General features: G+C 47.3%; 1 protein-coding gene across 2 annotated transcripts; it reads right to left on the minus strand.

Moving 5' to 3' along the window:
- Positions 1 to 13449: 13449 nt before the first annotated feature.
- LOC147646294 (maestro heat-like repeat-containing protein family member 7) lies at positions 13450 to 20456 on the minus strand. Of its 2 annotated transcripts, none has more exons than XM_086873623.1 (16): positions 19323 to 20456; positions 18991 to 19132; positions 18469 to 18533; positions 18145 to 18351; positions 17722 to 17870; positions 17318 to 17465; positions 16919 to 17109; positions 16699 to 16836; positions 16295 to 16409; positions 15985 to 16122; positions 15576 to 15752; positions 15287 to 15442; positions 15026 to 15127; positions 14606 to 14708; positions 14269 to 14325; positions 13450 to 13941 (listed from the first exon to the last, which is right to left on the minus strand). In XM_086873623.1, the coding sequence occupies exons 2-16, from the start codon at positions 19106 to 19108 to the stop codon at positions 13790 to 13792; spliced, it is 2016 nt and encodes a 671-aa protein (XP_086729749.1). In that variant the 5' UTR covers positions 19109 to 19132; positions 19323 to 20456; the 3' UTR covers positions 13450 to 13789. The 2 variants fall into 2 exon arrangements, with proteins under 2 accessions (XP_086729749.1, XP_086729750.1); XM_086873624.1 differs by having other exon boundaries at positions 18991 to 19147; positions 19323 to 19759.
- Between the last annotated feature and the right edge of the window lie 849 nt (positions 20457 to 21305).

Here is a 21305-nt window from a genome sequence, read left to right on the forward strand (position 1 = left end):
CAGTTCATCCCACACCCACCCCAAGACTCCATCCCCATCCTACTGGTGCTGACGGGATTAAAGGAGATAAAGAGGAGATTAAAAAGATAGAGAGGAGAGAAAAAGAGAGGTTTAAATGCAGTTTAAATATGAAAGAAATGCATATGTTAGTGAGTGCTGAGAGTTCCAAGGGAGCTGAAGGGTTTGGGAAGGGCCAGGAGCCCGTGAAGGGCTCAGGAGCTGCTGCTGCCGGGAGGGAGGAAATGCACCAATGGCTCCCAGCAGAGTCTGTGCTTTGAGGCTCTTTCCCAAACAGCTGCAGGAGGGAAAGCAGCTGAGTTTGGAGGAAGAGTTTTCTGCGGAGGTTTCCTGTTTGGAGCTGTCACAAGCTTGAGCTGCTCAAGGGAAACGCGGCTCTGCTTCCAGCAGGGCCCAACTGCCCGGGAGCACAACTTGGTTCCCTGGCCCTGAGCCAACGGGCAGCAGCAGCTTCTGTTCCCTCCTGGCTCTTGTGTCATTTCCAGCAGCACAAGACACACCAAGAAAAGCTCCTCCAGAACATGCCATGAGAAACACAACCTGATTTCATTGAATGAAGGAGCTCTGACAGTCCCACGGGCTCAGGTTTGTTTGTCAGTGAACAGAGCAGGGAAAAGCACAGACACATTCCCTGCACAGGGAATTCACAGGAGGAAAGTGCAGAAATACCCAATAATGAGCTTGCTTTTGCACTATGTATGAGCCTAATTATTGATGTTATATAGGGAGTTTGGAGTTGCCAATAAAGGAGACTTGCTGATCATTCATATTGAGTGCTGCTTTTCTCCCGCCGAACTCATCCAATGGCGCCCGAACAGATGGGACCCTTGGGACCTTTGGGACCTTTGGGACATTAAAAAGCGAAGGCCATGGGAGTCGGCGACAGGGGACGGGTCCTCCGCAGCAAGGACGGCGAAAAGCAACGGTGCCGCGCCCCAGGCGACCTCAGAGGAGAGTCCTGGCCGTAACGTGCTGCCAAACCTTGTAGGGCTGCAACAGCGCTGACGGTAAGATGGAAAGGCAAGCAGCACATGATTTATTTACCTGCTTTTTAGAAAAGCCACAGCTTAAGGGTTTTGATTTGCGCAAGGAGCTTCCTGGACTTCTTGCTTACGGGTATGCTCACGCCTTTGCCTCCCACTGCTGGGCAAACACTCCTATCTATGCTGCCCATGGAAAGAGGGAGGGAGAGTCAGAGAGAAGGAAATAATGAGAAAGAAATTCCAGAGCAAACACTGAAACAACAGAATCTGTTCAGTTACGGCAGGATGTGATATATCCTGAACTATTTGCTTCACTTTTGGAGTCACTCTTAACATTACAATCTTATTTAAGTTCCAACTTTGCTACTCTGGAAGAAAAGAATCCAAATTTAGATTGGTTTCCACCCGAACCAGGGGGACATGGGGGAGCACTGAGGTGTGCGCAGAGAGCGGGGGCACCCCTGGGGCAGAAGCAGTGAAAGAAAAGTTCCAAGGCCACACTGAACAATTACAGAAACAGCTGAGCAGGAACAGGTGGCTCAGACAGCTTCAAAAAGTGACAAAATAGCCAAAAAATCACAAACTATATGGTACCTAGTTCGAAATTCATCACTGTAATTAGAAGTTGATAAGCTGCAATGGTCACCATTGTTAGCACCTGGCCATGAGAGATTTTCGTGTAACATCGCTTGCTTTTGTAAAAATCGTGCCCCTTTTTTCCTCTATCAGTGAACAAGAGAGATTGAGAGAAACAACTGTATGTGTTAAAGTTAACTTTGTGAGGTGTTTTTTTGTTTTGTTTTTTTCTGCGAGGGTATGTGGAGAATGTGAAGAAAGATAACAGCAGCAGAGAGCAGCAGCAGGGCGGGCAGTCCACCCCCCCCTCCCTCTCTAAGAAAAAGCACCGGGATAGTACCCAGTTTGTCAAAAAGTCATGATTCATTGGTTTTTTAAAATGTTTTTATATACCCTTTTAGAGTTGATTTTGTGTTTTAAGTAATTATGAGTTTATGCAGTTGTAGTTTTTAGAGTTTTCCTGGAGAAATTATTGTGTTTCTTTGAAAGTTTAAAAAGGCCCCTTTTCAAAAAAAAAGGTGTTTAAGGTGAATATTAACAGAAGTTACCTTGCAATAATTAGTCTTAAAACCTAAGGTTAAAATATAGTATAATTTACAGCTACTAAGAAAACCTTCCAATTGATGTTATCTACAAAAGATATTTATGGTTTGAAAAAATTAATTAGTTAAGAGAACTTTACTGTACAAGACAAAGTTAAGTTAAAGTATATATTACCCATTTGCTTGTTTTTTCCACAATTCTAATAAGGTAATTTCAATGTGAGTACTTTTGTTATATAAAACACATATAACTGCATATATACCAATTTGGATTTTGGATTTTAGTTTAAGAATTAGACTTAATGTTTCTGAAAAGTACTACAAAAGCTGAATGGCAACTTGCCAAATCCTGTGTTGTTGTGGTTTTTCTCTAGAAATACTGCACTTTAAAATCCCAACCAATTTGAACATATACTAGGCAAATTCCTGTTTTGAATGAGTATTTTTAGTACCATTTGCAGTTATTGTGGGTTATTCTCAAAGCTAGATGACATAGAATTGTGATATACTTGTTACATTTTTATAATCTTCATAGTGAATCCATGTTACTATTATATTGTGTTTAAAAGGTATATATCAAACTTTTAGTTGCCTCTTTGTAGTAACAGAATAGGATTAAGTTATGTTTTTATTTAATATAGATTAACCGTTAATAGAATTAAGAAAAGTCAACTTGTATTATATTTAGGCTTGAATGTTTTTAGGTTTTATAACTTAGATATTCTTTTAAGGTTAAGTTTGTTACTTCCTTTTGTCATAAATCATTATTTTTAGGTTTAAATATTGTTTAATTTAAATTGTTTATGTTTTATTGGAGACACTTGTCTAAACTGCAAAGTATACTTATTTTCCTAGAGAGATGAAGATAGCCACATCTGAAACAGCTGTGACGGAACGCTGATGAACACCTTCTTGTGGATAGAAGGGAATGCAGTCTGTGACACCCTTGACTTCATCGGGAGTTCTATTGGTTGTTACAATCTCTGCAGTTTTTGTTTGTAATAGCTTTCTTATTTTTCAGTGTTTCCAGAATTTTAAGAAGATTTACCATTGCTGAAGATCAGCTGCCATAGGAGAGGCTTCAGATTAAACCAACTGCTGCATGGTTTAATTGGTCTGGTACCTGAGGCTTCTGATCATTTGCTTTGTACAAATGCATTTTAACAGTTTGCTGTGCTGTAAGCATCTCCTAGCTGCTGCTATTGAGAACCTTGTTTTAGAAATGAGTTAAGAGGCATCTTTCCAGTTTAAAGCCAGGCCCTGGCCAAGCCTTGACTTTACCTGGACAGAATGTTTGCCAGCAGATCCAGATGTTTTCTGTCCCAAATCAGTATTTGAGTCACTTTTTGACTCAGCAATTTGACCCTATTAATATGGCAGCTGGATCAATTTTGAAGTGGGCTTGGAGAATCATTTCCGGACGTGGTGATCCAATCCTTCACTGATGATTTTTCGTTTCTGTTTGTTTGCTAACTATGGGATGCTGGTGCAGTGTTTTAGTAATTAATAGTAGTTTTATATTACATATCTTATTAATAATGTTTATGATTTAATTCATTTTTTAACTGTTATAGGTTCTTACTAATTGTATATGGTTTTGTGTTAATGTTGATGTGTATAACAGAAGTACATCTCGTTTTTATTTTTTAAAAAAAAAATGGGGGAAATTGATGCCCTAAAAGCATTTGATTAGTGTAATTCATTAACTTCAAAGGAAGAAGTATCTGTGTTTTGTTGGCAGGTTCAAAAAGGTCACCTGTCCATCTGACCAGACTGTCTGCCTCTGAACACACGAGATCCAATGAACAGAGATGTCACCACACAGCCTTGGTACTCCAGACATGGATCAGAAGTGGAGCTGTCAGGACACAGTTGTGTCTGAACACTACACAGACAGTTGCCAACAGAAATTTTATGTTGTTATTATGATGTTGTGTCTCTACCAATTTTTCAGTTATCCTTTGTTTTAAGATTTAGAAGGATGTGAAGAACAACCTGAACATCAAAGCCCTCAGTCACCGATCAGCTGCCAGCTGACATCACGGGAGCAGTGAACGTTCCAAGACTGAATCGTGTTAAATCATAGTCTGTTTGTGAAGGAAATTCTGTAGAAGATCTAAGAAAAGTGTAGAGACTCCATCTAATTGTATATAAAGCAAATTGTAGTTGTGTGTTTACCCTTTCAGCAAATTGCTTCCACACTTAGACTACATATATACCAGAGCACCTGTGTTAAAAGTAGTTAGATAATAATTTAAGATAAAGAGTTTAGCCTATATAGGAATTGTTATATTAGTATAAAGTATAAGCATTTCCCCCTTCAAGAGCTAGTGAAATGAAATGAGCTTTGAAAGTTCATTTAACGTTAAAGTTTAGCTGTGAGTTTGCAAGTATGGTGTCATTTACATGGAACAAACTGCTTATGGTAATTGTGTTGTGTATAGTCCTGACCAACTGTCTGCTAACTAACATCCAAAAGTGACAGAACATATGGGTCACTCTGGCACACTGAACTGGCCAAAGGTCAATGTGTTTGAGCCTAGCCACACCTGGAGATCCTTTTCACACCTGTCTCATAGGAGTCCCTGAATGGGATCCTCCAGCATTTAAAGGTTTAGTTAGTAATGAGACTCGACTGAATCAATTGGCAATGTTGCAAGAGTGCAATTGCACTGTTGGCTTCACATTAAGACAACTTGAAGCCTGCAGGCAAGCAAAAATTATCAAAGTTCTCAATGTTACCATAGGGCCCCCCAGAAGAATTAGATTTGTTAGGTTCCACCAATACCTCAGGTGGATGGATAATGTTTGAACCCCCGACAAAACGTCATTCTAACAAAGTAATGCAGCACTGGGCTGCAGACAACCCTATAGCTGATCTCGTTACTCACACTGAGAGTAAAGCCTTTATTAGTGGTGCAATCTCACAGAACAATTACCAAAGTGATTACCTAGTTCCATATTCCTAATCTGTGGAGATAGAGCATGGAATGAGATTCCTGCTAATCCACGTAGAAAACCCTGTTATTTTGGGAAACTTACTTTGTTTCCATCCAAGCTTACATCAATTGCTGAATGTAGCTGATAAAATAAAAAACATCAGTCAGTTAAAGTGAAGCCTGAATGAATTAAAGCTTAGCAACTCTAAAAAGGCTCACTTGTTAGACTAAGAAAGAATTGAATTTAACATCCACAATGTTAAGTGAACTTTCAGCCGATGTGAGTAGTGTATGTCATGCAGTATTATAAAATCGAGCCGCAATTGACTTTTTGCTCTTAGCACAAGGACATGGTTGTGAGGAGTTTGAAGGCATGTGCTGTCTGAATCTTACTGATCATTCAGTTTCCATCCATGGGCAACTGCAGCAGCTACAGGATGGGTTACATGCCCTGAAAGAAGATAGTGACCCCATTGGAAGTTGGTTCTCCAGCTGGGGCATCACTGGATGGTTGAGGTCTCTTGTGCTAGAAGGGGGACGGACTTTACTTATAATGTTAATGGGGATGAAAGTCTAAGTTGTGTGTTATCTTATCCAAAGTCTGGTTTGTGCAAAAAGTGAAAGGGGGAATTGTTGCTATATTTTATATATTAGTAAAGGCCTGTATGCACAAACCAGCCTTTGAAATAAGTTGTGATATTAAGGGCCAAAGTCCTTGAAACCTTCATGCAGAAGAGAGAGTAAGGCAAAACAATATCCTTGTGTGTAGGAGAAAAAATGTAAACTGTGTGTGTTAGCCAATAGTAGCTTACTCTGCCCGCGGGCCCTGTAGAACCCTATAAAAGGTGCGCTAAAGATAGAAATAAACGCCGTTCACAATTACTTCTGTGAAGACTGGTGAATAGCTGGCAGTCTCTCAATACAAAGGTACCTGTTTCAATTTTTAAACATACCTTTTGTCCATAGTTCTGGCAGTTCCTGGTCTTTCTCCAGGCTGTCAGTGAGGACACAGGAGCCTCCCTCTTCCCAGAAAATTCTGCCTGGGCCTGGACCCCCGCTGGCCCCTGGGCTAGAGAGAGCAGAGTCCTGCAGCAGTCGCCAAAATAATTTACCAAAATATGGATGTGATCTAGTATCAGTATCCAGCTGAGACGGACAAAGACTCTTTAACCGATTAGGGTTACAGAGTGTGTGTTTATTGGCAGTGTTGGGCTGATGGGCAGGGTCACCCCTTAATACACACGGCCCTGAATGCAGGTGAATACAGACTTTTATTTACTGAGATATTGAATACAAATACATATTCATAACCCAGTTACCATCCACTCCCCTCTTCCTATGCCAATTAAGAAAGAAGCAATTAAACATGCACAGTTTGTTCCTTGAAATGAGTCAGTGGTCTTATTATGGGGAGTGGTCACAAAAGGAAGAAGGAATATATATCTCTTCCTCATTCTGAACTTTCTACCTTTTCAGTCCAAAGAGTCAAAGGGATCCCAGGCCAGGCTCCTAGTTTTATGTTTCCAATTAGTTTCTGGTTTGCAATTTTCTTATGTTCTTGAAATTCCTCACAAGATTCTTCGTTTCTCATTACAATCCCAGCTGAATAAACATAAGGTTGACACACACAGTTATTTGCTAATGATTAGCTCCTAATTCTAGTAAAGTTTCTCTATTTTAATTTGATTTAGCAAGGATTAATTTTAATTAAGGCTTTAGCTTTTCTAATATCTTAAATTCTTCAAAGTTTATGTTTCAGCCTGAAAGAACAAATTTCAGAGGACTGGGAGCACCTTTTGGAATGGCTGCAGGTAAAATGACAGCATCCAGGTGCCAAAGATTTGTACAAAGTAGCTCTTGCCCATGGCTGGCCTGTCACCAGGGAAATGTGTAAAACTTGCATATCAGCCTGCAAGCAATGTCGCAGATGACTGCAAAGCCATCCTTTAGAAGATGACCTATGTCCTTAAGAAAGGGTAAAGGCTTATGGGATGCGTGGCAGGCAGATTATATTGGTCCCTTGAAGAAGTCAGGTGGTAAACACTTTGTGCTGGTAGGAGTGGAGATTACATGTGGGTTGGTCCAAGGCCAAGCTTTGAAAAGATCTACAGGAGATAATATTGTCAGCATTGCAAGGGTGGTTTGGAATTTTCCCAAAACCACAAGAAATTCAATCTGATAACGGGTTCCACTTCATTGCCAAAATTGCACAGAATTGGGAAAAAGGTGAAAGAATAAAATGGACTTTTCACACCCCTTGCTGCCCTCAAGCTAATGGGATTGTAGAAAGGACCAGTGGTTTCCTGAAACGGCTCCTTAAACCACAGGAGGGAAGCTGGGCTCCTTGGCTAAGGGAAGCTGTAAAAAATGTAAATGACAGATGGGGATTAAACAGGTGTCCCAAAATCACTGCCTTTTGTCCAAAAGCCCCAGGCATAATTCCCACTCTATGAGGACCAAGTGACCCTAAGGATCCAGCACGCTACCCTGGACAACCTGCCCTGGTGGACCTTCCTACTGTAGGGCAAGTACCACTAGTACTAAAAACCTCTCCAAATAAATATGCATGGGTGGCCTCCGACACTCTGGGAAAAAAGCATCGGATCAACACATGCTGGATAATTCCATCATTTTAAGTTTCTGCCTTTTGGTGGCAGACTCTGTTGTATTCACTTTCCACAGAAGAACACCGAGGGCCATGAAGACCAGATAAACCATGATAATACTAGTATTAAATAGGAAGTACTTACTATGGTAAGATACTTGTCTGCATCTCACCACAACACCATGGCCAAAACTCGGCTGAGTGGCCGTGGTCTGAAGCTACCATCAGGTACACCTGATGTGTTCTAGGATCCTACCCCAGAAGCCGTCGCCCAAACCTAGTGACCGTAGTACTACACGACTCTTGAGGTACATACTGTCAAAATGACTGGGGTTGGAACTGAAAAGATTGGCCCAGGGTGTTAATTGGAACAATTGGTGAAGAAATTAAGGTAGGATGCAGAAAAGTGGAGAAGTCTCTTTATGAGAAAGCTTCCACCATTGCAATCGTCGGAAATTTTCTAGAATCAGATGTGACAAGCAATTTGCACCCAACATCATGGCGAAACTCTGCGCCACAGCAGTGTGATCATGTAACAAACAATCCCCCCTCATACTGTGTTGTCATTCAGAAAAATATCAGTTACTATACCCTGGACCCCTGTACCAACAAGGTGGAAATTACGAAGCTTTGGAAAAACCAATCTACTGACTGTTGGTATCATTTCACTTGAACCAAATCAACCTCTGTAACATGTAATTTGCAAAATGACAGATCATTCAGGTCTGAAAGGTCTAATTTATAGACTCAAAATCAATGCAGTGGCACTGAGTGCAGTAATCACATACCATGGTGTAAGCACCCCCCTGCGCTGGATGACAAACATAATGTTTTCCCTCCCTTTATGGGAATGCAAGGTGATGATGTGACAATAACCTGAAAATTAATTGCTGAATCCTCATTGAACCTTCATACAGTTATGGCACGGGACCTCATGGCCATGTTCTGTTTTGTGAAATTCAAAATCTGAATTGTTGGCTAAAGCTAACTGACGTACAATTTCCCATCAAATCATGTGTGGTAAAAACAATACCAAATACTGGGGAGAACTTGATGTTAATGTTGTGACACCTACACCTACCACCACCCAACCTCTGGTTATACTGAGCCTGAGAATTTTTGAAATTGGGCCATATATAATCAGAAAACCGGGCCAACAACAAATATTGTTTAATCCAGGGTGGTCTCTTAACCCAGTCAAATTGCTAATGTAAAACAATGTCTCAGAATTTCAGCCAGCTTGTTCACCTTTTTTGCAAGCATCTCTGAGAGGCGACAATTTGGTTGTAAAAGTGTAATTCTTCTAAAAAATGAATGACAAGAGTCATAACTGGTGTTGTGGGAAAAGGATTGGGAATTTTGGATAGTATTGACTTAAAAGTACTGATGAATGGCTAACTGTCCTGGGGTGACTTTACCTTTAAGATAACTTCAGGACCTAGGGAAGTTGAAGCTGCTGAAGGCTGATGGAAGTTTTTTCTCCTGACCAATTATTGGTTTTAATGGTTTTAACCATTTTAATGGTTTTAACCATTGAGAAGTGAGATCATCCTGTGAACACCACCTTAAGATGTAAAGCCAGGGCTCTCTTGCTCTCTTTGGTTTCTGGCTTCTGACGAGGTCACAGGGCTCTGTCTCGGCCTCCTCCCCCCCTCCAGGCCGGACAAGGCTGCAGAGGGCGGGGTGGGAGGAGAAACGGAGCCGGCCAGCCTGACTTGGTTTGCAGTTTCTGCCACTGAACTGAAACCTGACACCATCAACATCTGCAGCTTTAGCAAGATTTTAACTCTTTTACTACCTGCATGAGACTTACGGATTACTCCTTTTTTTCCAGAGAGAGGGGAAGAGAGAGAGATGGATAATCAACATGAAGAAGACATCATAAAACCATCAAAGACAGTGATGAAAATAATTAAGTTTTAGCTGGGGAAGAGAGAATAAGGAGATGCTTTAATAAGCTGAAATATTTTTCTGTTAAAACTATAGAGATGAACAACAGTGTTCTGAAAAAAAAACTCCTTTAATTCATGACAGAGTATATTGAGAGGAATGGAGTGTTCAGAGTGTGTATTTTGAGCAAAAAGTGGAGTAGTTGTGATACAGTGAAGTGCTGGAACAGAGGGGGAGAAGTAATAGTTGAAGATTTGGGGCCGTTAAGAGGGAAAGAGAAAACTTCTGATTCCATGGAGGCTCACAGAGACAAATGAAGAGAACTTTTGCCTTTGAATAACTCATCCTTAAAAATGACATCCCTAGACTCATTTAACCCATAACACACCTCAGAGTGATGTGAAATGGGAGGAGACAACTGATGGCAGGTTTTCCCAGGCAGATGGCATGAGAGAAATAGAAAGCTAAAACAGAAATTGTTTTCTTGTGAGAAACTCCATAGATAGCAGAAGAAGACTTCTGTTTCTCTACAAAGACTGATGAAAAGACTATAACAAGAATTGGAACTGTTGAAAAAACCAAAGTTCTTTTGTCTCTATGTTGTCATGTGAACAAGAGAATGGTTAAATAGTGAGGGAGGAAAGGGTTTTCTGGAAGTTTTCTGGTTTTCTTATTCTTGTAGTTGTGTTAATAAACTTTCTTTATGCCTTTTACGTTTCAAGCCTGTGTTGCTCTTGTTCTAATCCCTATCTAACAGCAAGAAATAAGTAAGTTTTCAAGTAATTTTTTAGTTACTGCTTTAAAACCACGACACTACCACAACTGGGGATGTAACCAAATTACAGCAACCACTGCAGTCATCCTTACCGGCTTTGGGAACCCAACAGTGGTTACCATCAATCATATTGCCAAAATGAGAAAAGGTAAATGTAAATGATCACAAATTGATAATTGATGCACTCGGTGCCACACAAAATAACATCTCTTTGGCTCTTCTTAGCTGCATTCAGGCTCAATTGTGGATGCAGTCAGTTACTGCCTCAATGATAAGAGAAGGCAAAGAAGGCACTTTTCCTACTGAAAGCCAACAAATAATTTGGGACAATGCCACTGATTTTGAAAAAGAATTCCAATCCTGGTGGAACCTAGTAAATTTTACCTGTGACCCCAGCACAAACACAGCCACAGCCTTTGTACTGACAATACGTAATGCTTCAGTGCATTCAATATTCCCTATCATTGCCTTAGGGCTGAATCATGATGGAGCTGCTCTCTATCCTTTTGAGCATATGGAATGGGCCCGTCAAATTGGTGAGAAATGGCAAACTGTTGGTTTGGAAACTTAATTAATAACTTAATTCACTGTTAATTTGGAAACTTGTATTGTCTGGGAACAACAAGGGTTTATCTGTGAAAGTAATGCAACCAGAGCTCAAGATATTTGTTTGGACACGGAACAAAATATCTGCAACTCTGAAATACATCCTACCGAGACTTCTGAAACTACTTGTGCATATAGGACGTGGATGTGCATGTTTGAGAACTGCTTGTGATACTTCGAGAAATCTTAGTAGTGAATACAAAAAAAATCATTCAAATTTTTGTGTTTGTAATTTTACTAAGATTGCAGGAGGTGATTTTTCTTATGTAGTCCCAGTTATTTCTTACCACCTTTTACAGTCCATTTACACACTGATCAACCATTTATTGCCTACCTCTATTGGGATGAACCTCACTCAGGTAAAGCAATTGTTGCTTCAGCAGGATTTAATTGAAATTTTGGAAAAGTAAAAATAGGGAATCAGCCCTCATGATAAAGAAATTGCCTGACTTTGTTTATTTGGGTTTTATTTGATTAATTGAAATTGCTTATTCCTTGTAATAAGAAGTTGAATGTATATTTCAATTGAAAATTGATTCTTTGCTTTTGTCTTTCCTTTTTTCTTGCCCTTATCTTTTTCCTACTTTTCTTTTTCTGTCTGATTTTCTGTCTCTGTTTTCCAGGGTACGCTACCAACCTTTGAGGAGACCTGAAGACTTCGTAACAACACTACAAAGGAGCCCTCTTGACGCTGATCGTGAGTCACGGGGTGGTGTAAGAGACGGTCTGAAGTTTCCCTCATTTGCCTCACGAGCACGGCAAGAACAGAGACTGAGACCCTGAAGAGCCCAGGGGACTTTGTGCAGGGGTTCTGGCCTGGTTGAGGTGGATGCTTGCTAAGCCATTGTTTGAAGGTGTGCTTGACCTACAGCACAAGAGTGATTGTTTGCAGGTGTTTGCTGTGCTGCCACGGTACACTGCCTTCGTTCCTGCTGCTGAGCAGGGACTTGTGAGGAGCGGGGCCTGTTCAGTACCTCACACCTGCTTCCCAGAGCAACAGGTCACACCACAATAGCCTATGCATCTCCCCACCTTTTGGCCAACTGCCCTCACCTTGAAACTTGAGACTCTAAAGGTGACTTTTCTAAGTTGCTTTTGGAGAGAGAGTTCCCCACGGAAGAAGACACTGGCGACCCCATCTTGTCCATTGGTAGCTATAACCCTCCCCCGTTTTCTCTCTTTACTTTGCCTCTTTATTCCTCTCTCTCTCTCTCTCTCTTTCTCTCCTTCTCATCTATTGCATAACCCATGATGCTGGCACTAAAATAAAGATGCATTATTGCTGTTGTGATTTAAACTGAAATCCCTTGGTGTCCTTTATGCACTCTGAGATCAAACGAACCTCACGACGCCCGCCTATGTGAGAAGATTGTGACACATGTATACTTCAATGTGTGCACAAATGATGAATCAGACAATTTCTAGCATCTGTGTTGTTCATCAGGCCAGGGGAAATGTTAGGAAGGATGAGAATTTAACAGAAAAGTTTCACAGATATGAATGCTTACCAGAAGGTTCTCTAGAAATGAAGGCAAGCATGGATATATACAAAGAGATATATACATATATATATATGGATATATAAAAAGACATTTGTAGGGCCACTTATTGCCGAAACCACCGAGAGAACAAAGGTTTAGTCGAGCTGGAAGGTTTAGAACAAAGGTTTAGTCAGTTAGAAGGAGGTTTTATGGCTGAAGTCCAACAGCTTTAAGTGGTCTTCAAACAAAGCATGTTTTCTACTAACTCCCAAATGAAAAACCATAGGCAGACAGAAGTTTTTTACCAAAGCAAAAAGAATTTTCCACTGCAAAACAACTTTCAGAGTTTACCATGTAATTACTAACTCAAATGATTCGTTAGTCACTAACATAGTATGGTAATTTTAGCAGTTTTGATAAGATATATGTACATGTAAAGGTATTGTGTATGATGCTGATTGGTTGTTATGCAATGATACACACAGGAAAAGAAAGAGATATAATGCACTGTCACCAGAACTAAGTGGGCTTCAGGACACAGGGCTTGCCTGTAGCCAGCAGCCGTAGGCTGACCCACGACCCCCTGCTGTAATCTAGTCGACAGAATAAACAGCATTCTAAAGAAGAGCCATCTGAAGTCCCCATCTCTCCGCTGGCTCTAACAGTTCTGCCCTCCTCCTGATCCTGTGCAGGGATGGGGCATTGCTGTGCTTTCAGGAAGCTGTTCTAGAAAGCCTCAGATATTCCAAGCTCCTTTGCTCTCTGTGGATCCTTGCCACAGAATCCCTCACAGCCGGGTTCAGGGCACACTCAGCTTGGGTCTTCCAAAATCCAAGGCCTTCAGGGTGCTCAGTTAAACCTTTAACTCCACAATGCTGTGGAACTGGACCTTCAGCATAGGGACCTTTCCAGCCTGATCTACACTCGTTCCTCTGCGTCTCTGCACAAAACACAGTGCAGGAGAGAACGGCAGGAGGGGCCTGTGTGTCACAGCGCTCTGGATTTGTGACCCTTCAACTCCACACAGATGCAGGTTTAGTGAAAAAGCCAAACTGTTTATTGATAGGATGCGAAGCAAAGGGATGAGCTGAGGAGCAAAAAAGGGGATGGTCTGAGGGCTGGGGGATGGAGCTGTGAAAAGGGAGGGAAAGTGGAGGGATAAAGAAGGGATGGGCAGTATCTAAGGGCCACAGGGAGGGAGCTGTCAAAAGGGAGGGAGATTGAAGGGAAAAAGAAGGGATGGGCAGTTTCTGAGGGCTGCAGGGACAAAGCTATCTACAGGCAGGGAGAGGGCTGAAGCCGCGTGAGCTTCCCACAGGCTCAGCTGTGCCAGTTGTCAGCTGTGCCTGGAGCTCCAGCTGGTCTCTTCTGGTCTTAGCATAGTCTCATCTTCCATAGCGTCTTCCACGAAGACTGGATTCCTAAGCCAGCAGACGAGCGTAACTCTGCAGCTTGTTCAGTTAATATCTGTTGGAGAACTTTGTTTCTCTGAGAAGGGTCATCATCTCTTCTCAGAGCTTGAAGTGCTGGAAGAGAGGGGAACAGAGCCACGATCAGAGCCTGGATCTGTGGGAATCCTAGGAGAAAGTCCTGCCAGGGCCATCCCAGCCTGTTCTTGCCGTGGCCACAAGAGTTAAGGGGCCAACAAGATCAGCTGCAAGGTCCTGGTCACGAATCCACACTTCATCCAAATCCCTGCCCCATGTCCCTGAAATCTCTCTGTGATACTCCCACACCACCAAGGTGTGCACACAGGGAGAGAAGCCCTCTGAAGCCGTGGCACGGATTACAGCTCCCTGCCTGGGCATTTCAGACCCTCCAGTGCCAGCCCCTCAGTGCCAGCCCCCACTCACCCTCGCTGAGGACCTGCAGCTCTTCCTGCGGCCCCCTCAGGTGCTTCCTGACCGTCCCTGGGAACACAGAGCCTGTCAGGGCCCCAGCGGCACAGCTCCCTGCCAGCGGCGCTGCCAGCCCTGTGGCCACACGGCCTCCCGCCCCGGCAGGGCTCAGCCCGGGCCCTTGCCGCATCCTGACTCAGCCCAAGGGCACGGCTGCCAGAGGCCGGCAGCAGCAGCCCCGAGGGCAGCCGGGGCTCCAGGGCGCCGGGCCCGGGTGCCGCTGTCGGGGCAGCAGCCGGGGCCGGGGCCGAGCTGCGGCAGAGCAGGGAGCCAGCCCGGGCTCGTGGCTCACCGATGAAGCTGACGGCCGCCTCTCGCAGGGACTCCTGTGGGCTGTCCAGATATGGCAGTGCCCGGCTCAGGTGCTCGGCTGCTCGGTTCCTGTCCTGTGCCAGCTGCAGAGAGCGGCAGGAGGGAAGGGTTGGTGCGGGCTCTGCCCCTCGGCCGGGCGCTGCCTGCGGCCAGCCCCGGCCTCCCGTGCCCGCCCAGCCCTGAGGCCCGGCCCGCAGCCCCACTGGGCTGGGGCTCCATCGGCACCCGGCTCGGGGCCACAGGAGCCTGGAGAGGAGCCCGTGTGGCCCAGGGAAGGGAGCGGCGTGTGGGGCACAGGCTGGCTCCCCTGGGCGCAGCACTGGGCCACAGCTGCCAGCCCCACACACTGAGCACAGGGACAGGGATTTTCTATATTTGGGCTTCTCCAGGCCGTTCTTACCAGACACTCAGCAAACTTCCACAGCTGCTCTTTCCTCACCAGCTGCTTCAGATTCCTCCTCTTGAGGAACTCGGCCACACGAAGCAGCATTTCCCGAGAGGCCTGGAGAGCAGCAGAGATGCAGAGATGGCACTGCAGCCCAGGGCACAGGACTCTTGTCTGGGTGACAGGGCCCAAAGGAAGCCGCAGCCTGGAAGGTTCCAGGACAGGAGGAAGCCGATGCCCGTCCCAGGGATGCACTGGCATCACACAAAACCTCACCTTTGCCACACGCTGGTTCTCATCATGGCAGTGGATGAAGAGTGGAAGCAGGCTCTGGTTCAAAATCTTCTCCAGAGGCTTCTTTCCCTCATCCACTACCAAGTCCATTGTCTTAAAGAAGAGTTCAAGGGAGAGCAGCTGCACATGGCTGTGGTCCTGGAGGAAAAGAAATGAAAAAGACCTTAATACCGATTCCTCCAGGCTCAACTGGACAAAGGCCCAGAAATCTGTAAGACACAAAGTTTCTGGGCAGCAGCCAATGCCCGTGGCTGGGGGCACAGAGCCTTACGTGATCAAAGAGCAGCAGGAGTGCCTGAGCCAGGTTTGGGGCAGTGGTGCTGCATATCATGATGTCTTTATTGTTGAGAATATTGATGAACACCTGGAGGGTCATGCCAACCACATCTCCATCTGTATCACCCAGCAGGTCCTGAAGGTGTTGAGACAGGCTGCACATCCTTATGGCCTGTGTGGAACACAAGGCTGTGCTGGGAAGCCCTGAACGGCTGCAGCGCCAAGACCACCCTGGCACTGCAACCCCACCCTGCTGCTGCTGGGCCCAGAGGCCAAAAGCCTGTCCCAAAGCACTCAGGCAGGTGAGGCAGGAGAGCTGGGAGCAGCTGCCTCAGCTCCTGAATCACAGCCAGCCCAAGGGGCTGCTTTGCCCAGCACAGCTTCAGCCGCTGCCCCGTTCTCACCATTGAGGGTTCCTTGCTGAGCACCACGAGGCCTCTGAGCGCCAGGCGACGCCTCTGCCTGCACTCACTCTGCAGGTGCTTTGATGTGATCTCAAGGACACTGTCACCATGTTTAGTCAAATCTAAGCAGTCGAGGACCTGAAAGGCACAGGGCAGTAACAGGGGAGCCTGCCGGCAGGAGCCTGGAACTGCACAGGGCTGGGCCCAGGCAGCAGCACAGGGCGCGGGCACCGTCCCAGGCAGCTGCGGCTATGCAAGGGGACAGGGCTGGCAGGCAGCTCAGCGAGGTAGTGCTGGCCATCGGGCTCACCTCCACAAGGAATGCCAGGAAGGACAGATCACAGCATCGCTCCTCCCTTCTGAGTGACTTGAGCAGGTCGAGTGCAATGCAGGAACAGAAGGGGATCAAGCCACGGCGCATCTCCCTGTCGGGGGGAAAAAAGCACCAAGACCCTGATTGGGGGGGGGGGGGGGGGGCGGGACAAACCTCTCCCAGGAATGACTCATAGAGATCTGGCCTTTCCCCAGCATCCCTGGAGGGATCATGGGTGCTTTGGGAAGTGACTCTTTTTGGGCACCCTCCTCTCAGCCTTTTTCAGCCTGCTTAGCCATCCCTCAGTGACGAGGCCCTCTGGCCAGGACCACAGGGACTGTGTGAGACACCTCAAGCACAGGGCACAAGTTTCAGAGGCAGCTGGGAGAAGTGAGGCTCACCTGGCTAGCAGACCCACGGCATAGTGCTGGGTGTCAGCACAGAGCAGCGTGTCCCAGCCACGCTTGCGTCCCATTTCCATGACCACATTGTCACACCGCAGTCGGCAGAGCAGAGATTTCATGGCCTGCACTGCAAACCTGTGTGCAGAGCAAAGCCCAGGTCACACTGAGTGCACTGGTGTCAGCCACAAGGGCATGGGAAGGACAGGAGGACTGGCACCTGTTGGCGTTGCTGGGAAGGCGGTGTTGCTCCTGGCATGCTTTCCAGAAGCTGTCAGCTTCCATTGGTGGCATCAGCTGTGTGGTGATGACAACATGGAACAGCAGAGCCACAAACAGGCGGGCAGAATAAAGCATCATTGCCTCGCGGCACTGTGGCATCTGGACAATCACCCTGAGCACCAGGGTTGCCTGCAAAAGAAGCACACCAAGACAGTGCTCAGTGCCGAGGTGTCCATGGGGCAGGGCTCGAGGGGAGACGCATGGGAAGCAGCAGGCCCGGTGCCCCCTGAGCCTGCCCCTAGCCCAGGTTTCAGCCCAGCGCCTTAGGCAGGCAGAAGATGGAGATCTCCTGGGGAAGCAAGCTCCAGGTGATCAAAGGCCATCTCCAGAAACTCACACTCAAGGGAAAAACATCCTTGTTGTCCCCATCAGAGGTGCAGGTGCTGCAAAGGGGCCAGTTCTCCATCACACAGAGCAGTGTAGGCAGCACTTTCTCAACTGCTGGTCCCGACGAGGCTATGGTTTGCCACATCACTGCAGCAGCTCTGTGGGATCAGAGCTCTGTGTCAGGGGTGTCTCAGTCACAGAGCCATGCCCTGTGTAGCTGTGGGGTCCCAGGTGACAGAGCCCCAGTGCCCTGAAGGGCAGGGAGGGAGCATTGGCAGCAGCCTCAGGAAACAGAGGGGCCCGAGGCTCCTGGACCTCTCTGTCTGTTGGGCAGAGCCCATTGGACAGGCTGTGCAGGGCGATGGCCCTAAAGGCTGGTGAGCCCTGAGCTCTCGAGGCACGTGGGCCCCATACCTGTCACATGATGGGGCACAGTGCAGGAGGGTCAGCGCCACATCAACCGGGTGTTCTTCAGCCAGCCTTATTATGTCAATTTTCTGCCTGATATCCACAGTGACACGGGACACAAGACTCTGGTGAATGCTCCGTACAATAGCTGGCACCTGGATGAGGCATGGGGAAGACATGGAGTGCTGTCCAAGGCAGCAACTTCCCCAGCTTCCCCCAAGAAGTGCTTCCCTTCCAGTGAGGCTCTGCTGGCCTCAGAGGCTGAGGGGGCCCTGTGGATGTGGCGTGAGGGGGCACAGGATCCTGGGAGACCCCCAGTTCTGGCCCCAGGCTGGCTACCCGCTGGTCAGAAGAAGCAGTTCTCTTGCCAACAATGTCAGAAGAAACATGAGGGTCCTTGAAATAATCCCATATGAGCTCTTGGCTTACAGTGGGAGTGGGTGTCCTGTCGGCATTTGCGATGCCCTGAGTCTCTCCGGTGTCATCATCTGGAATTTCTGAGGGCTCAGCTGAATCTGGGCTGACATCAGGCTCTGCCTGGAGCTCGGTCAGCCCAGAGTCAGGTTCAGCTGTGCCCTCAGTTGCTGCTGTGGTGTTGCTCTTTCTACGCTGAATGTGCAGGAATTTGTGGAACCGCTGTGCAGAATGAACAAAGGACAGGGAAGAGAGGCATGTTCCAAGGAGTGCTCCATGTGCAGAGCTGGACTGAGCAGTGCCAGCAGGCCCAGCCCAGGTGGGGATGGCTGCAGGTACCTTCAGTGTTTTGCGGAAGCGGCCACGGGCAGGCTCCTGCTCTTGTCTCTCGTCCATGGCTGCATCTGTCAAAGAGCAGCCAGAGCTGAGGGGCTGCGGGAGAGGCCGGAGAACACAGCCCAGCCTTGCACTCCCCAGGCAGGGACAGCCCTGGGGTGGCTCAGGGAATGGAGCACGGCCACTGCCAGGGGTCAGACCCAGCCCATATTCTGTCCTGCCCTTGGGCATGTCCACATGGGATGGGATGGGATGGGATGGGATGGGATGGGATGGGATGGGATGGGATGGGATGGGATGGGATGGGATGGGATGGGATGGGATGGGATAGGATGGGATGGGATGGGATGGGATGGGATGGGATGGGATGGGATGGGATGGGATGGGATGGGATGGGATGGGATGGGATGGGATGGGATGGGATGGGATGGGATGGGATGGGATGGGATGGGATGGGATGGGATGGGATGGATGTGGCCTAGCTGGCTGCAGACATCAGCCATATGGCCCAGCTCTGCCACTCACCATCCTGCAGTGGTCGGAACTCCTCTGGCTCTTCAGGCTGTTGTGCTGGGGCAGCTCCAGTGTCTGTCTTTCTGTTCCGTTGGAACACTTTGAACAGCCGGAGGAATCTGCCCGCCATTACACAATCTGGCCTCGAAGGCACCTTAAAGAGAGATGCCTTGGGAAATCTCTGAGTCAACAGACTGTGCAGTTGTGCCTTGAAGGCACCTGTGAGAGAGAAGCCTCAGGAAGGCTACAGGACAGAAAGTCCTGCAGTCTGGTCTCAAGGGCTCCTGCACAATGACTGGAGACTCCTCTTAAATGACTGTGGTCACCAGGTCCTACAGTCTCACCTTGAGGACAGAGGTCAGAAGGATGGGAGATGCCTCAGAAAAGCTCCAGGTCACCAAGTACCGGAGTCTGGCCTTGAAGGCACCTGCAAAAGGAAAGTCTTGGGAAGGCCACGGGCCAGCAAGGCCCACAGCCTTGCCCCGCAGGCACCTGCAAAAGAAAAGTCTTGGGAAGACCACAGACCACCAAGTCTCGCAGTCTGGCTTCGCAGGCACCTGCAAAAGAAAAGCCTCGGGAAAGCCACGGGCCACCAAGGCCCGCAGTCTTGCCACGAGGTCACCTGTACGAGTGAAGGCTTGGAAAAGCTCCGGGTGAGACACAAACGAGTGCGCTGTGCGGGGGCTCCTCACAGCACCGCTCTGGCGCGTCCTGTCCCGTCGCGTGCACTGGGCACTGTGGCGTGGCCCTGTCACCGCCAGCCCCTATGTCACCACAAGTCACAAAGGGCCCTTGGACACCCTGTCCCTTTCCATTGCACAGTTACCATGCTGTGCTGTGTCACAAAGGGCCTTTGCACACACTGCCACCTGCCCTGGTTCAACCCCCATCCCCCCCAAAGTGGCCCAGGTTGGAAGGAATCCCTTGCCCAAAGTGTCTAAGACAGCATGACAGGAGCTTTAGGAACACCTCAAACCATCAGCAAACGCTGCCCTGCTCTGCAGGCTCAGGGCAGCAGAAGGAGGCCCCAGGGCTGCCGAGGCAGCCGCAGCAGGAAGGACACGGGGCCTTGCACAGAATCTGCACAGGGGCCTGGCAGCACTGAAATCAGCAAGTGTGGCAGAGTCCCCACCGAGGCAGACCTGCCACCCCAGCCGAGCCCTGGCAGTGCTGGTGCCCTTCTCCTGCCCCAGAGACCTGTGCCCCTGGGGGGTTTCTGTGCCAGAGGGCCAAAGCCAAAGCCCCGTGCATTGGGGGCTGGGCTCCTTCCTGCAGGGGCTGTTGGCAGGAGCACCTGGAGCAACTGCTGGCAACGCTTAGTCTTGGTCAGATTAATTATGTTGGAATTATTTTCCCATTGAAGTCATTTCCTGCTGCTCAGAAACATCTTTGTTGGGAAGGCACAGAAGGATCTGACATTTAAGAACCCTCAGTTCACGAGAGCTTTACTTCCCCATTGCTCAACTCAAGAAGTTCCTGAAAGTGGCAGACTTCACCAATTAATTGCAATGGCCAGAGAATGTGAAAGATTTGCAAGTTTGCTTCCCATCTCAAAGCAGCAAGTCCTTTGCCTTAACATCATCCATTGAGAGTCACTTTACAAAATATAACACTACACAGAGGCTAAAAAAAGGCCATTCTTTGGTTTGCAAACCTTTGGTTTTCTGTGGAGGGATAGGATAATATCCTAATTCTCTGAAGGATTAAAGCTCTCAAGGAATGAAAGTCCACTCACTATTACAAAAGTAGTCCAGACAATTGAGTAGATTGCAAAAAGGCTAATCCTCCCCCTCGTACAGATATCTAGGTGGCCAATAAATTTCAACTCTCTCCTCTTCTTTTTTCCATGAGAACCAGGACCACTAACAGGAAAAGTCACAGATATTCCTTATGTCCTCTATAACCAAGGCTGTGCCAAACCACGGATGCTGCTGTCAAACTGACTCAAATTCCAGCCTAGACCTCTCACTTCCAGACAACTCCTTCCCCAACACACCCACCATCACCAACGCCCCCAAAACACCCTCACAGAACTCCTCAACACTCCACCAGGACCCCCAGCTGTCCCCATCCCTCCACAGAGCTTTCCCACCCTCCAGCAGACTCCCTGGTTCCCTACACATGCCATGGGATGGCACTCAGCAGGATCTGCCCCAAGGCCTTCTGCGGTAGCAAGCTCAGGCTGCCAGGCCACTGGCTCCTGGATCATCCTTCCCACTGACCCTTCCTGTGCACGGCTCTTCCATTTACACCTTTGAGCTCAGCTTGGACTTCTCCCCTTAAGCAGGATTGCTGGGAAAGGATGGAGAGCAGCCTGGCAATCTCTT

This window comes from Cyanistes caeruleus, unplaced genomic scaffold (assembly GCF_971803275.1).
Source record: "Cyanistes caeruleus unplaced genomic scaffold, bCyaCae1.hap1.1 HAP1_SCAFFOLD_102, whole genome shotgun sequence".
Classification (NCBI taxonomy): domain Eukaryota; kingdom Metazoa; phylum Chordata; class Aves; order Passeriformes; family Paridae; genus Cyanistes; species Cyanistes caeruleus.